Below are 14873 nucleotides of genomic sequence, written 5' to 3'. Positions count from 1 at the left end.
TAATTTTGCATCTTACGGTGTAAGGATTCGGCAGTATATAATAGTATGTATTATATATATTGGATTTCGATTGATCAATTGATTTTTATTTGATGTGATTGCTCTGAAAATATGGCTCAATAGCTAATCTGGAAGTGATAGGAGCAACAAAATAGAGGCCAAGGCAAAAATGACGCTCTACTTTGAATCTCTCGAATCATCTACATTTGAAAAACTTTTTTACGGTATAATTTTGCCTTTGAAAGGCACCAACAATAGTTCAGGAGGACCAAATGATCATGTATTAACGAGAAATTTATAAACCCTATAAGTTAGTTTTGGTAAAGGGAACCAAACAAAATTTCCAAATCCGGCCCTGGAATTAATTTTAGATTATACTTCTACAAGCAGAGCTCTATAAACGATATACCTTTTTTACAAGGAACGGCAAGACCTCTGCCGTGCCGACTGTTATATTTTAAGGGTAGGATTTAAAGTAAGAATGGATTTTTCACTGCATGGATTTACAATAATCGACAAGTGTTACCGATGAAAATTTATATGCACGACATACGGTTCTGGAGAGTTACAACTCTACTTATTGAGGGTTACCAAAGTTAAATACCAGATTATGTTGTAAAAACGGTATACTGTTACCGAGAACGTACTGTAAGCTTTGCCTATATTTGCTTATTGTTTCTCTTTAATTCTCAATTTTGGAGGCAAAAAATTTAAAATAAACATAAGGGGGAATGTTTTGTTGGGTCTAGTGAACGAGCCGGTATTTGATATTTCTTGTATTGCTTACATGTAATCAAGATAAAAAATTAGAAAAAAATAAGCATTTCAATGATTTCCACAAATGCATTCCCATGACTAACCAAAACTAGTAAGTTTCTAAAAGTGTGTATCAAATTTTAAAGTGAGCAATTTTATCATATTAAAAACATAGGAACATAAGATGTACCAGGACAATAAAAATACCTAGTGATGTAAATATACAGTTTTATTTTTAAAAACACCTAATTATAACCATACGAGTTGATTACTTCTGTGAATGGTTTAGTCTGTTTAGCAACTTTAACTGAAGCTTGCTTGGTAATCTTCTTCAGTTTGTCACGCTTGCGAATTGCCAATACTGCCTTAACCTTGCGTTTAGACTCAAGGGCGCGCACCACAGACTGGTATTTCCATCCAACTTCATGTGACAGACGACCAACATGGCAAAACTAAGAAGACAGTAACATGTATCATCAAGTTCTTAAAATCACATGAGGTTGAAGCATTTATTATTTATTCATATTGTTGGTTTAATTTCATTATATTTATCAAATAATGTAGGTAAATGAGCTAATCATTGATTAAAAAATGAAATAAATTTTTAACATCAAAAACACTTACTTTACGTCCAGGTTTAAGGCAGATGACTCTGAGTGCACCAGGCACAACTACACGTTTCCTTCGATCATATGGTGGAGGAATGCCTTCATAAGCTTTTAACCTGCGAAGAGCCTGTTTACCTCTTTCAGTTTTGTGAGGCAACATACCTGATATTTCAGAGAAAACATTTTTTTAAAACAAACATAATAATCAGTAATTTCTTTAAAAAACACAACACAATTCATAAACATCTTAACTTTCATTTAACATCAAATAATGTAGGTAAGTCCATAAGAAATAATCATAACAAATAAGATTGATTTTACTAATTATCACTCATATCTTACCACGGACAGTTTTCCAGAAAATCCTGGATGGAGCTCTAAAATGAAATGGTCCTCTGGCAGGGTTTACATTGCACCGTTTACGCAGAAAAGACATAAACTTCAGTTTATTTCTAAAACAGATTTTAAATGTAAATAAAAGTTTCAATAAGAAAAAAACTATATTACTGACCTGAAAAAATTACCAGAAATATTCAGCTGCTCACATCTTACCACCACAACTCTGTTACCCTGCAAAAGGGTTTTGGCTACTATAGCAGCCAAACGACCAAGTAAGTGACCTCGTCCATCTATAAGAATAGCCTGAAAAAGTAAAGAAATACATAAAACTCACTTAACACGTGTACAGCACTGGCGATAAGGTTAAGTATTAAAAAAAGCTGCAAATATATCTCAACACAACAAATTGGTTTAACCATTCGTTATTTCTAAATTCGATTAAAATACATAACTTCAACATAGTATTAGTTTTAATAAAATATCGCTTAAAAAGATATAAATACCTTCTCGCTAAAGCCCGTCATGATGGCTTCGTGTTGAAAAGACCATAGAAAAGGAAATTTTAACTGCAGTTTAACGCGTTAACGGCATCCTTATGGAAAGCACAATTGTCTCTTCTTCTACGACCCTTAGTCTGTTGGGAAAGATAGGCAAGGTTAGTCGCTCATTACCGACATCCGACGAAAATTGTAACAGGCTAACATTTCTTTTAAGAAATGGAATTATTACCGTAATGGTGCGATAATAAAAAAACATTTTGTTAAATAATTTAATGAAAAAATTTTAATTCCTATTTTAATTATATGATATATTGATATTTCAAGGAAACTTCCACAGTCTGTTACACTACTTACAAATTTTGATTCGAGCTAGCTGCGATTTGTAAATAGAATATATTTTCATGTCTTTCCATACTATTTCAAGTTAAAAGTAGTAAATTCAAACCAATACACTACCATATAGAATTTTTACCACCTGAGTTTTATTTTCAAAAATAATGCACAAATACCACTTTCCATATTACTTTTATTAGAAAAAGTAGGTGTTTACTTATTACTACTCCTTTTTTACATGTTCTGGTTTGCTAATAGAAAAATCTAACCTAACATATATAATTACAATAATAAATAAAATGAACAATGCTAGGCTTACTAGCAAAGGTTCATGAAGTAACAAATGGGGTTGCCAATTGTAAGTTATCTCAATATCTTGGATATGTTGTTCCACTAAATTGTTTTTAGCTACTCTAATGACAGTTCTGAAAAATTCAACTACTATTAGCACTTTATCATCAACAAATATATGTCACATACCTTCCAATATTATCCAAGTACTTGTAAGTAACACCATCACTTAATCTTTGCATGTCATATGGCAATTTTACCTTTATATTTGACACACCTACTGGTAAAACAATTTTGGTTTCAAGTTCCTCCACATACATGTCATCAAAAATGTGGTCCAAAACTTTAACATTCAACAAATATTCCCCTGTAGACTTTTTGAAAAGGTACTGGTAACTTGGAATACTATAACCTGCAAACTATATCTATAATACAATTGCAAAATTTATTTTTAATGCTATAACCTAATACATAAGAACTTTGCCAGCCTCCAAATAGAGGGAATCGTGGTCTCAGTTCTAATTCAATCCAATCTTTTTGCACCTTCACTGCAGATGTGGAAATATTTCCATTCATATCCCTTAAAAGAGCAAAACAGTTAAAATCATAACAGTTTTGAGAAAAATATTATTTTGTGAAATAACCTATAATAAATGCTATGAGCTCCACTAGGCAAAATTGTCTTGTAAGATTTAATGCTGTGATGATTACTGCCTGTATCTCTTTGATAATCATATCTGGAGAAAGGACCTTTTAATTTGGCCCCTGTATGGCAGATTTCAATAGCTTCCTCAATAGCAATATTACCCCAATGAGATATTTCCACAACCCGCTCAATCCTAAAATTTTAACAAGTAGCATATAATAAATAAATAACATATATGTAGAATTACTTACCTTGTTACTGTTAAAAATGGTGCATTGTTTTCATAATGAATAATCATTTCATCTTTCGAAAATGGGGCTACTTTATCATATGGACCATAATTGATCTTAGAATCAACCTGGTTCACAGGTTTGAATTTAGTATAATTCTCAATTACTCTGGAGTAAATTTCAACTTCAGTTTTCTGCTTTTGTGTGGTGTATGGAGAGTAAAAATAATGATTACCATAATAACGAACAAGTTGTTTCTCTTTTTGAGTTATGCTACTTGGATATGGTACCAAAGCTTTAATGAGCACAACTTCAATTGTAATTGTAACTGTTCTCCCTGATTCCACGGGTTGTCTAAACTGAACATTATAAAAAATGTCTTTACTTCTACCTTCAATTTGAATGGGATTTACCCTTAAATCATTTTTGGAAAAGTCTTTTGCTCCGACGAATGAAATATTGCCATTCAATTCGGGCTCAAGTGCGATTAGATAACTACGAGCAAGTTCTTTACCGGTGTTTTCCACATTTACAGTTGCGGTTATTTTTACCAGTTGTGATGTCAAATCGATTGTTCTTTCTACATTTTTGTTATTTAAAGCCTCATTTATTTTTTGCAAACAGTAGGCGTTTGATATAAAGAGAACATATAACAAAAATTTGAACATATTCAAATTTTACCAACTCATAAACGCACTGCACGCTACACAATTTTTTCTTTGACCCACGTCACCATATAAATGTTCAACTCAATAAGATTTTGAAGTTTATTCATTGGTTACGTTTTTTAACCATGGAATCAATTAATTTCTTCTTTTTCTTTTACCTTTCATGTTCTTATTACTAAGTTCACAAATAAAAATGACTTTCTTCACCTTTTACCATATCGGGCACATGATAAAAATTTACTTGGTCATAATCGGTCAGAAATTTATCTCTTTGTTGACTGGAGCGATATAAACCAAAAAAATAACAATCTAACTCGCCTAGCACACAAGATCTGGGTGAAACCGGCCTTATTGAAGTAGAGCAACATTAATTTCACTTCTTCATTTCGAAACTTCCACAATTATAATTATACAACAGGATTATAATTGTGATTTTATTAAATGTTTTGATGTGTGAACTTTCAATAGCGCTAATAGGTAATTCAAAGCGTGGCCAATTGGTTTGTCAAAATTTGCTATTAGGCGAAATTAAGGAAGAAGAATGTCAAATATGTCGATCAACTGTTCAAAACAAATAACTTTTATTACCTTTCTATAAAAATTCAAAATTATTTTTTAAAATATTGTCATGTTTACAAGTTTAACGAATCGAAAAAATATAACGAAATAAGTGATAATTTCGTTATGTAAAATTGATAAATTCAAAATGAATAGCATGGAAATTACCAAGTCGCAGTGACATTTCTTTGTTACATTTTTCTAAATTATTTGCGCAAAATCTCTATTTTTATCCAATTTTTGCAACTACTTCCTTTAAAGTTGATTCCGAACTCCGAGTGTTTGGCAAGCATGCATCCCTCATTCTGGCACAAAGGTAGGTATGTTTTCTTTGTTTTTTTTATCATTTTTTAAGATTGTTTTGCAAACACAACTTATTGACCTGAATTTTGAATTTCCTAGTTTTGATGCGTCAAAGAGAGATGATTCTGCAGTTTAAAACATTCAAAATTATGTGTTAGATTTTTTTTGGAATGTAACTAAATATTATGTAAGTGAATTTTAATTGGAATTTGAAATTTTTTTATCTCTTATTTGACTTTTCAGGTTGAGTACTCCAAGGTAAAAAATTACAATGCACAATTACGCTTCTTTACAAGAAACTCAAGATCAAGAAGAACAGGGTATATTATTTCACGTCTCTGAACCAACAAGATCGAGATGGAACCACATCGTGGATTTAGATTCTTTTTTTACGAGAGTTTACAAGTACCATCAGAAACATGGCTTTACATGCATGGTTTTAAAAGAACTTTTTGGACTTAATCAATTTGTATTTGTAATATTCTTCACCGTGTACCTGTTTTATGGAGTAGATTATAATGTGTTATTCAATTACACTGATGGTAAAAAAAGGATTATAACTGAGGCCATGTTACCTATTAGCGAGTGCATAAAATATTTTTCTCCTTTTACATGGTTCCTGCTAATTTTTGCTGCAGGCATGTTTGTTTTAAAGGCAATAAGGCAGTTTTATGTGATGATTATGTATTGGGACATAAAGCAATTTTACAATACAGCCCTAAATATTAAGGACAAAGATTTAGATAACTTGACTTGGTATGAAGTTCAGAATAAATTGAAACAAGTTCAGCTGGAACAACAGATATGCATTCATAAAAGAGAACTGACTGAATTGGACATTTATCATCGTATATTACGCCAAGAAAATTATTTTGTTGCCATGGTGAATAAAAAGTTGATACCTCCTAGAATATACATGCCATTTCTTGGAGATATAGTGTACTGGACTAAAGGAATGAGATACAATATTGTTGGTCTTTTGTTCTGGTCTCCTTGGTCTCCTTTTGAAAACCCCTGGCATTTACGTGAGGAGTACAAACGTCAGAGTTTGAGGCAAGAGCTTGCCAGTCAACTTAGTCGCCAAATCTTATGGCTGGCATTTCTAAATTTGATTTTTTCCCCATTGATATTCATTTGGCAGATAATATTTTATTTTTTTAACTACTTTGAGCTGGTTCGTAGGGAGCCTGGAAAATTTGGGGTCAGGTATTGGTCACAATATGCAAGAATGTACCTAAGGTAAACTATATACATATAATGATTTTTTTAATTACTGCCACTATCAACCTATATATTTTACAGACATTTCAATGAACTAGATCATGAACTTCATGCGAGATTGACCAGAGCATATAGACCAGCTTCAAAATACTTGTCATCTTTCACTTCACCTACAGCAAGTGTTATTGCAGAACATGTAGCTTTTATATGTAGCTCTATTCTTGGCGTTTTCCTCATTTTGTCATTCTATGATAATGAATTTTTGTATATAGAACAGGTGCGACATCCCATTAAGCATGGTAATAAAAACATTACTTCTTGAATTTTGTAGGTACTGTCAATAATGGCATTTTTGACGGGTGCAATAGCAGTATGTCGGAGTATGGTTCCTGATGAATATTCAATTTGGTGTCCTGAAGCTTTACTCCAGGCAGTTGTTTTACACACTCATTATTTTCCTGGAAAGTGGCAAGGCTTAGCGCATACTTCTCATGTTAGAGCTAGTTTTCAACAACTTTTTCAATTTAGGTGAGCTGCAATTGTAGTGTTTTTGTTGGTCTTTATAACATGGTTTTCCAAAGTTGACAAAACTCACCTTTATAAATGAGATAGTTGAAAACTAATTCATAATTTTAAAAATGTTTATGGATATCCAGTACTGTTTCTGAGTTATAGAATGTTTTCTGAAAATGTTGATTTTAAAAAATTGCTGCAATTTGTTTTTCGCAGAATTTAATGGTTTAAATATATTTTAAAAGTCAATCGATTATTAGTTATCAAACGAAAAATCGATTTTATGGATTTTGATCCGATATTATGATAAAGTGTTTACCATTACGCTTTTTATGAATATTTCTTTTACAAAGGGGAGTTTCAGTTTAAAAGTGTCCAATTGGGCCCAGCCTGTACACTTATATGAGGTGATCCAAGTCGAATGTGTTAAAACATATAACTAATATTAAATTTTTTACAGAATTCCAAAGGCTACTGTAATACTATTTACAAAATTTCTGTATTCCTCCTGTGTGGGGTGTTTTTAAATCAAATTTTGACGTTTCACCAATCATGCCATATTAAGCCTTCCATCACAAAATACGCTTCACCACAATCTTCCAAAGATTCCGAAAGCAACCCCACATATGACACTGTTATCATCCCAAATATCACTAACCACATATCAAACGTTCTTAAGAAATATAACGCGAAAACCAGATTTACCACTGGCCCAAAAATCTTTCGACATCTTCGATCTATCAGAGGCAAAATTGCGTTTGAGATACCAGGAGTTAATACGCTTAATATGAAACAAAGTTTTTATATTACATACAGGGTGGTCCTAATAATAAAGGAGGAATTTTAACAACATATTCAGTAAAAAAGTTTGTATAAAGTTATGTCAAAAATGCTTCATTTTAGGGATACATGGGGATTGAAATATTGAGGAAAAAAAATGTTTTTTCTTATTTTTAATTTTTTTTAAGATTTTGCGTTCAAAATCAGCAGATATTATTGCCAATCAAACACAAATTTATAGCAAATATAAACTTGTTTTTGTTTGCCAGCGGCCTGCGAAAAAAAATGGCACGCCAATGGTTTATCGCAATTTTCTTCATAAAATTAGATACCCCCATCAGCAAAAATGATAACTTCTTCAGTTTTTTTGCGTGACAAAAATTTAAATTCTCTTTTATTTACATAACGATTCCCGAAATTATAATAATTTAATTTAATTGTAACTATTATAATACCTACCATGTTTGAAAGCTAAATCTGGAAGATTTCAAAAATAAAATTATATTGCATATGCTGTTAAAGTTTCTTGACGGATCGAGCTCTATATATTTTTACAGCAGACCAAATTTGTTTACATAATGTTGAACTTGGTTCAGGTTTGCAGCTCTGATTGAAGAATTTATCTCTCCCGTAATTACACCATATTTTCTGGTCCGCTACGTATATCCAAGATCCCTGGACATAGTGGATTTTTTCCGGAATTTTACGGTATCCGTTGTGGGAGTGGGTGATGTTTGTAGTTTCGCTCAAATGGATATAAGGAAACATGGCAATCCTGACTGGCAGGCAGCCGATACTGAAGGTGTAGAAACGCAAGTTTTACCGGATCAGTATTCCCAGGCTGAAGATGGCAAAGTCGAGTTGTCCTTGATGCATTTCACTGCCACAAATCCAGAGTGGGTCCCGCCAGAAGAGGCAAAGGATTTTGTCGAAAATGTCCAGCATGAAACGAGTGGCGCGTATGGAAGTAAGTTTTTCGAATTGATAGGATGGGTTTAAGAAATGTAATCTTGTAAATGCAATTGTGTTTACACAGATTTGGCAACCATGGGATTTTGGGATTCAAGTTCAATGGTTGATTATGAAGATCTCTCATTACCAGCAGGACATAGAGATTCTATATATGTGTCTCATGTGAACCAAAGTACGAAGAGGAGTGGTCAGAGGTGGATGGCTGAAGGTCCAGACTTATTTAGCAGCGCCAGCAACATGCGTGCAAGTACTTTGATCTTGCATAATAGACATGCCAACAGGTAATGTTTTAACCAAGTTAAGTTGATGGTCTATTGTCATTTATGAGTAAGATAGAGACTTGTAGCAGGTGATGTAGAGTATTGAATGTGAATTTTGTACCACATATTGCACAACTCTGTTAGTTGCAAAATAGAGAGGTGATCTGCAGGTGAAAGAGGGTCCCATATATATATAAATCTTGATATAAAGAAGTGAGCAACCAATAAGATAAATGTGTGCAAAATTAAATGTTTTTGCACTAAAATTGGAAAAACTGCAGCATGGTATAAAGTAATAAGTACTTAAAATTCAGCCTTGTATTAATTTGTATGTTAGTGTGACATGTTCAGTGTTATTATTGTTACATGTAGTGTAGTAGTAATAAGTAAAAAAAGTTTTAATAAATATTTATCACTCACTACATGAGGCTTGATTCCTTTCCATTGAATAGAGTCTCCGTTGTACTTTTTAAAAAATCACAAATTGAATAAAAGTGACCTTTCTATCTAAACCTTATAAATACAAACTGAACCAAAGAACTCCTCTTCAAATCGTAGAAAAAGTTATATATATATATATATATATATATATATATATATATATATATATATATATATATATATATATATATATATATATAGTGTTTATATAATTTCAAATGCATGTCAAAAATTCAAGCCTCTATCTTCACTCATAACAAAAAAAATTTGACCCTTTCTACTTATAACAATTGTTTCTTAGGACTTCGTTAAGACAGGTGAGGTCAATGGAAGAAACTACTCCACTCCTTAATAAGTGAATGTAAATACATTCTAGTCAGTGTGAAATAAAACCTATTTATGAAGATTTATAAAAGCTGCTATAGGAAAATAACTTGTACATATGACTCTATTTTTTTAGAATAAAAATTGTTTTTTAAGTGATAACAAAAGTAGATTCGTTATTGATTTGGGTTTAGTGATATATGTTTTTTATAAAAATGAGATGACATTTTCTAGGGTAACCAATTATTATAACATAACAAAAGATTTTGTTTTTTTTTATTAATACTTTCCTCTTTTAGAGCTACTTATCAATTAAAGTACCACGAACTTTCTTTATATCTTGCTGGGACCGGATTTGTTCCTGTTTTCTCTTGTTCATACCTTTTCTTTCAAGTTGTTTTTCAATTATTCTTGCATTGTTAGCATAACTATCGGCTACTTCTCGCTGCAAAATTTACAAATATTAAAATTAGCACATAAGTTTTAACTATAATTTGTTTCTATTTTTATTATTTTTGTTGTTGAAAATAAATTTGAAGAAATGAGTTTTTTTTTGCTGACACAACAATTTGTTGATAAAGGAGCCTTAGCAGTACAAAAATATTGAAAACTTGGCCAACAAAATACTTACAGCTTCAATTTCATCCTCTTCTTCATCAATTGTTGAAACTGTGACTGAACTAAATTTACCCATATTCTTAGTGTGTTTTGTGACCATAATTTTCTTTGGTTTTTCTATTGCTACTTGGTTATATATGTCAGTGATTGGACCTTCTGTGGTAGAAGTAATTAATGATCCCCGCACAATAAAACTGACAACACTTTCTGGGTCATGCTTGTAATAAAGCAACAAACCACATTTTTTACACTTTAATCTATACTGCCTTTCAATACCTTCTGCTCTTTTTAGATACACTGTTTCATCAACATCGCACGTAATTTTGTGTGCATGATTTGATCCATCTAAAACTCTGGCCCCATCTCGTTTTCGTAGAGGTAATCTCTCTATAGAACAATCTGAAAATCAACAATTTGCAAAAATAAAACTGATCTACTACATTAAATTGTTTACCTAAAATGAGGGTCATTTGACCACACAAGCAATAATATAAATGCAAAGGTTTTTCATCTCCATATTCTTCTTGGTCTTTTGTGTCTGAACATGCTATACTTCTGGAAACCACTTTAGGCATATCGGTATTTTGATTTAAGAAAATAAATTTTACAGTATTTACCCTCTAGAAATAACTGAACTGGAAATTTCTTCTTCTTTACTTCGTTTGGCCCAGTGTGTCAAGATCATTTCGTGGTACTAAATATGCCAATTCTAATAAACGACGAATGATTCTTTCATAGAAAACTTTTTACACCATTTTTAGCATTGAGACCCTTGTGGGCATCATAAGTTAAACTTACAGCGCTCCGGTTCGGTTTAGAGAAGCAAGCGGTAAATCTTTGACCGAAATCCATTATTGCTAAGTTGCTTTCTCCCCTTCGTGTACGTATTTTTTAATACTCCTATAAATAAGTGAATGCTCTCTTCTCTATCAACTGAAAAACAGAATAACAGAAATTAACCCAAAGTTTTCAACTACTTGCTTATTTCTATACAATTAAAATGCAGAAAACTAATTGAAACCATGGAGGATTGCCAAACAATTACCGCCTTAAGGGGTACTATGCATCACCAACTGGTCTGGAAAATCATTATTACTTATACTGTGTTCTATGTTTTATCGGTTGTGCATCTCAAATGTCAAATTGTTTGGGCGAGGTTTTATTGTTTGTTTACAAATAATGATGTAGCAAATACACCGTTATTAACGTGTAGAAGCATCAAAATGGCTTTGGCGAATATTGCTGAAGAGTATTTTAGTTCTTTAAATCCAATGGCAGCAAGACTCTCTACTGATCTTAAAGAAATCAAAAGCACTTATGAAAATCTTTGGGAAACCTTTTCGGAAGATGAAAAGCAGCAAATTTTAACTGAAAGTATTATAAAGTCCGACGTTTTAATTAAGTACAAGTCTAAACAAAACCACGTCAAAAATGAATATGCTATGAAAATAGTTGTTGATGATCATTGCTCATACAGAGACGAACATTCTGCACCATTTAGTTTTAGGACACAAAGCCAAAGAAATCTCAACATTTTCCAAAGTGAAAAGTCCAAAGGAAAAAAAATCGTCGAACCCAATTCAAGTATTCTACAAAAGCCAAAGGTAGTATTTTATTGATCCATGAAATTGAAAAAAATGGTTGCAAATTAAATTTCATTTTTCTCCCAGCCTGCACCTGCTCAAGATTTAGGAGATATTTTTTTTGAAATGAACGATGATACAATTACAGTAGAAGTTAATACTGGACTTCCAAAGACTGGACTTGACTTTTTAGATAATTGGTAAGGTGTTGTATTTGGTTGAGTTTATACACATCCCTGGAGTCCCCGAGCCTTCCTTTTCTTGTGTGTTTCATAATTTACCTAACAAACTGGTCCCTGTAAAGGGGTAGAATTTTATTTGCTAACATTGGAAAGTTTTTCTTAACGCTCCATGACAAGAAAGAGGGATAAGATATTGTTTATAAAACTGGTCTTGAGCCTCCCTCATATAAGGAGGCCTCGAGGAATAACCCTAGGGAACTATAGCTCTTACTCTCTCTTTTGGTTTGTGTTCATTTCATAAAATATATTTATTTGTGTTAAGTAATGCAAAATTTGTTAAACAGTGGGCATATTAAATTTTATTTAAGGAAATTGTTTTCATTTACTTGCACTACATGTAGTGACTAGTGAGCTAGTAAATTCTCATTTATTTTCTATAACTCGAATGACTCGACTGACTAAATTCAAAAATAAAATGCAGAGAATTGGCTTGTTCAAGACAACATTTGGCAACCATGTACTATGCCCAATTATTCTCTACGCAAAGTAAAACTGCTTCAAAAAATTTTAAATTTCCCAAAGCTTTGTAGATTCCATTAGAACTTAAAAAAAAAGTAAATACATTGCTGTACAAAACTCGATTCTCAAGATATAGAATATAAAAACGATGCTACGGAAGGGAAAATATTGATAAATACCTATTCTTAATTCCAACTCCCATAAAATCATATTAAAACCAAACGGACATTTTTTAAAATCTAACACCAGAGATTTGTGCTAAAAAGTCAGTCAAATAAAATTAAATCTGGATGTGGCAACGCCGCCCGATATCGCACGCCGCGATGTTTTCGCGGACAAATTTTGATTTCAGTAGTTCTCCGCGCCTTTAGAAATTCGCGCGCTTTGAATTCGAGCATCGGTTCCGCAACGTGTTTAAGAAAAATTAACAAAAAAACATTTTCCCAATCTTCCTTTTAACATCGATATTTTGGCGGTTATCGCGAGTTTTGGCGCATCGCTTTTTTATATATATCCGCTCGATTATATCGACAATATCTGTTTTTAAAGATTATGCAAAAAGATGTCTTGTTAGAAGAAGAATCGAAGAAAAACAAGGAAAAGAAGAAGCACAACTTTCGTAAGTGCACTTAGATATTTTTTTATAAGGGAAAAAACCTTTATAAAGTAGTTTGCGTAGGTATCTAAATTGATTCTGCACGTTTTTCGGTCGACCTTGAAAAAGCCGGTACCGCAAGAATTTCGGTAAAATGTTTTTTGGCCGATAATATAAAAAATCAACCAATGCTCGCCTTTCATTTTTCGAATGTTTTTTGTTTATGTTGTCCATCTACTTTTTATCATTAGAAAAAACTCTAAATCGCTTTGGAACATTCTGGAAATATTCCTATAAACAATACAACAAACATGCCACTGACTTTGATGACTGTTTTGTATCGGAGGTGGCAGTATTTCAAGCTTCTCCAAAAATAAATTGAATAAATTTAATAATCAATTTTGAACGACGTAGGCCTTGCGATTTTTTTTGGCACATTCACTCAGTACTTTTACAACTTTTTGTAACAGCAGCAGCATATTTGGGATTACCTCATTTGAATTCGTTTTGACAGTAATATATTTTTTTAAAAAGCCCTTTAACTCAGCTGAAACTGTCTTTTTTATTTTTGGGAAGTTTTAACTCATTAATATTTCAAACTACGAAAGATAAAAGAAAAACAGTTAAAACATTAAGTAGGTATTCCACGGGAGACTCAAATATGAAATGAAAAAATATAGCATTAGTATATAAATTTTTACTATAATCTGAAAAGTTCAAAAAATTTTAAAATATTTTGGAATTTTTTAGGTCAATAATTTAAGGTCTTGCTGAAATAAATATCAATGTGTTATATGAATGAAATTATTTTTCAAAAACTTTGTTATCTTACTTAGTCATATACGCCGGCCATTACAAATAAGCTGCACTGCGACAGTCGCATGAACTATATACGCTTTTCGTTTTAAATGTTAGGTTTTCGTTTGGTGTCTTTGCCATCATACAATTGTAGTTCAGTTAATAACATTTTGGTAAAGAATTGAGAAAAATATTATCGGATTGGGATTTAAAGGCCATTTATTTATTTATTTTTATGAATTTATCTCGATAACATTTTTATCCGCTATAACATCTTTGTTTATAAATGAATGGTTAGTTTTCTCTAAGTTACCTAAATGTAAAACAAAACACAGTTTGCTGACATATAAGCCTACTTCATATATTTTTATATCTTTATTGCGATAGCGATAACATACTAACTACACTTGAAATTTTATTGCACTCGATTTTGACTTACTGAAAAAAATAATACATTTAATATATCGAGTTTATTCATGAAAAAAATGTTGCATTTGCCACATAACGAAGCCCTTAAACACGCTTAAAATTTATTTTTACGGATATAGAAATTATTTATCGGCAAGAAAACAAGTTTTATTTAAAACGCATAAAAAAATGATTGGTGATTTCAGACGCATTTCGATCTTGCGTGCCCGTAATAATCACCTGAGAACATTTTTTGATTAAATTGTGTGGTTTATTCAAAATTGATTTAGGGAAGAGACTGTAAGTTCAGAGACACAAAAAAAGCAATGTAAAACTTTTAAAGCTTTTCGTTCAGTGCGATATAGGTCGTGCATTCTTCCTGTGATAAAATATCGAATAAGGATAAAAACTTAAATCGTGATAACTT

The 14873-nt window shown here is 31.9% G+C and overlaps 5 protein-coding genes across 11 annotated transcripts; 2 read left to right on the top strand and 3 right to left on the bottom strand.

The window, feature by feature from the left end:
* Positions 1 to 967: 967 nt before the first annotated feature.
* Positions 968 to 2324, bottom strand: LOC132696422 (large ribosomal subunit protein uL13). The gene is made up of 5 exons (XM_060661234.1): positions 2207 to 2324; positions 1876 to 2006; positions 1707 to 1816; positions 1381 to 1526; positions 968 to 1208 (listed from the first exon to the last, which is right to left on the bottom strand). The coding sequence occupies exons 1-5, from the start codon at positions 2225 to 2227 to the stop codon at positions 1002 to 1004; spliced, it is 615 nt and encodes a 204-aa protein (XP_060517217.1). The 5' UTR covers positions 2228 to 2324; the 3' UTR covers positions 968 to 1001.
* A 364-nt stretch (positions 2325 to 2688) lies between these two features.
* On the bottom strand, positions 2689 to 4469 carry LOC132696517 (dolichyl-diphosphooligosaccharide--protein glycosyltransferase subunit 1). Of its 2 annotated transcripts, XM_060661384.1 has the most exons (6): positions 3725 to 4469; positions 3472 to 3666; positions 3292 to 3407; positions 3017 to 3239; positions 2741 to 2961; positions 2689 to 2709 (listed from the first exon to the last, which is right to left on the bottom strand). In XM_060661384.1, exons 1-5 carry the CDS (start codon positions 4369 to 4371, stop codon positions 2760 to 2762), a joined length of 1383 nt encoding a protein of 460 aa, XP_060517367.1. In that variant the 5' UTR covers positions 4372 to 4469; the 3' UTR covers positions 2689 to 2709; positions 2741 to 2759. The 2 variants fall into 2 exon arrangements, with proteins under 2 accessions (XP_060517367.1, XP_060517365.1); XM_060661382.1 differs by lacking the exon at positions 2689 to 2709 and having other exon boundaries at positions 2712 to 2961.
* A 441-nt stretch (positions 4470 to 4910) lies between these two features.
* LOC132697476 (autophagy-related protein 9A) lies at positions 4911 to 9910 on the top strand. 6 transcript variants are annotated; one of them, XM_060663037.1, is made up of 8 exons: positions 4911 to 5245; positions 5332 to 5419; positions 5476 to 6471; positions 6535 to 6730; positions 6785 to 6981; positions 8343 to 8713; positions 8783 to 8999; positions 9721 to 9910. In XM_060663037.1, exons 3-8 carry the CDS (start codon positions 5504 to 5506, stop codon positions 9776 to 9778), a joined length of 2007 nt encoding a protein of 668 aa, XP_060519020.1. In that variant the 5' UTR covers positions 4911 to 5245; positions 5332 to 5419; positions 5476 to 5503; the 3' UTR covers positions 9779 to 9910. The 6 variants fall into 6 exon arrangements, with proteins under 6 accessions (XP_060519020.1, XP_060519022.1, XP_060519019.1 ...); XM_060663039.1 differs by having other exon boundaries at positions 4911 to 5249; XM_060663036.1 differs by lacking the exon at positions 5332 to 5419.
* Positions 9911 to 10026: 116 nt separating this feature from the next.
* LOC132697479 (STING ER exit protein) lies at positions 10027 to 11043 on the bottom strand. The gene is made up of 3 exons (XM_060663044.1): positions 10816 to 11043; positions 10375 to 10760; positions 10027 to 10188 (listed from the first exon to the last, which is right to left on the bottom strand). Exons 1-3 carry the CDS (start codon positions 10934 to 10936, stop codon positions 10045 to 10047), a joined length of 651 nt encoding a protein of 216 aa, XP_060519027.1. The 5' UTR covers positions 10937 to 11043; the 3' UTR covers positions 10027 to 10044.
* Positions 11044 to 11477: 434 nt separating this feature from the next.
* LOC132697480 (uncharacterized protein C1orf198 homolog) lies at positions 11478 to 12498 on the top strand. Its single transcript, XM_060663045.1, has 2 exons — positions 11478 to 11965; positions 12032 to 12498. The coding sequence occupies exons 1-2, from the start codon at positions 11585 to 11587 to the stop codon at positions 12146 to 12148; spliced, it is 498 nt and encodes a 165-aa protein (XP_060519028.1). The 5' UTR covers positions 11478 to 11584; the 3' UTR covers positions 12149 to 12498.
* Positions 12499 to 14873: the final 2375 nt, after the last annotated feature.

The sequence above is a fragment of the Cylas formicarius genome, unplaced genomic scaffold (assembly GCF_029955315.1).
Source record: "Cylas formicarius isolate icCylForm1 unplaced genomic scaffold, icCylForm1.1 PGA_scaffold_1__22_contigs__length_36826433, whole genome shotgun sequence".
Taxonomy (NCBI): Eukaryota; Metazoa; Arthropoda; class Insecta; order Coleoptera; family Brentidae; genus Cylas; species Cylas formicarius.
The sequence above is the reverse complement of the archived record's forward strand: the minus strand, read 5'-3'. Positions and strand labels throughout refer to the sequence as shown.

Excerpts from the sequence above, each read along its gene's own strand:
- LOC132697479 (XM_060663044.1), bottom strand. The coding sequence starts at position 10,936 with ATGCCTAAAGTGGTTTCCAGAAGTATAGCATGTTCAGACACAAAAGAC. Across the intron at positions 10,761-10,815 it reads TCAAATGACCCTCATTTTAG|ATTGTTCTATAGAGAGATTA; the intron begins GTAAACAATTTA and ends GTTGATTTTCAG. Across the intron at positions 10,189-10,374 it reads AAGAGGATGAAATTGAAGCT|CGAGAAGTAGCCGATAGTTA; the intron begins GTAAGTATTTTG and ends TAAATTTTGCAG.
- LOC132696517 (XM_060661384.1), bottom strand. The coding sequence starts at position 4,371 with ATGTTCAAATTTTTGTTATATGTTCTCTTTATATCAAACGCCTACTGT. Across the intron at positions 3,240-3,291 it reads GCAAAGTTCTTATGTATTAG|GTTATAGTATTCCAAGTTAC; the intron begins GTTATAGCATTA and ends TATAGTTTGCAG. Across the intron at positions 2,962-3,016 it reads TACTTGGATAATATTGGAAG|AACTGTCATTAGAGTAGCTA; the intron begins GTATGTGACATA and ends TGAATTTTTCAG.
- LOC132697480 (XM_060663045.1), top strand. The coding sequence starts at position 11,585 with ATGGCTTTGGCGAATATTGCTGAAGAGTATTTTAGTTCTTTAAATCCA. Across the intron at positions 11,966-12,031 it reads GTATTCTACAAAAGCCAAAG|CCTGCACCTGCTCAAGATTT; the intron begins GTAGTATTTTAT and ends TTTTTCTCCCAG.
- LOC132697476 (XM_060663036.1), top strand. The coding sequence starts at position 5,504 with ATGCACAATTACGCTTCTTTACAAGAAACTCAAGATCAAGAAGAACAG. Across the intron at positions 6,472-6,534 it reads TATGCAAGAATGTACCTAAG|ACATTTCAATGAACTAGATC; the intron begins GTAAACTATATA and ends TATATTTTACAG. Across the intron at positions 6,982-8,342 it reads CAACAACTTTTTCAATTTAG|GTTTGCAGCTCTGATTGAAG; the intron begins GTGAGCTGCAAT and ends AACTTGGTTCAG.
- LOC132696422 (XM_060661234.1), bottom strand. The coding sequence starts at position 2,227 with ATGACGGGCTTTAGCGAGAAG. Across the intron at positions 2,007-2,206 it reads TGACGGGCTTTAGCGAGAAG|GCTATTCTTATAGATGGACG; the intron begins GTATTTATATCT and ends TTACTTTTTCAG. Across the intron at positions 1,817-1,875 it reads ATTTCTGGTAATTTTTTCAG|AAATAAACTGAAGTTTATGT; the intron begins GTCAGTAATATA and ends AATCTGTTTTAG.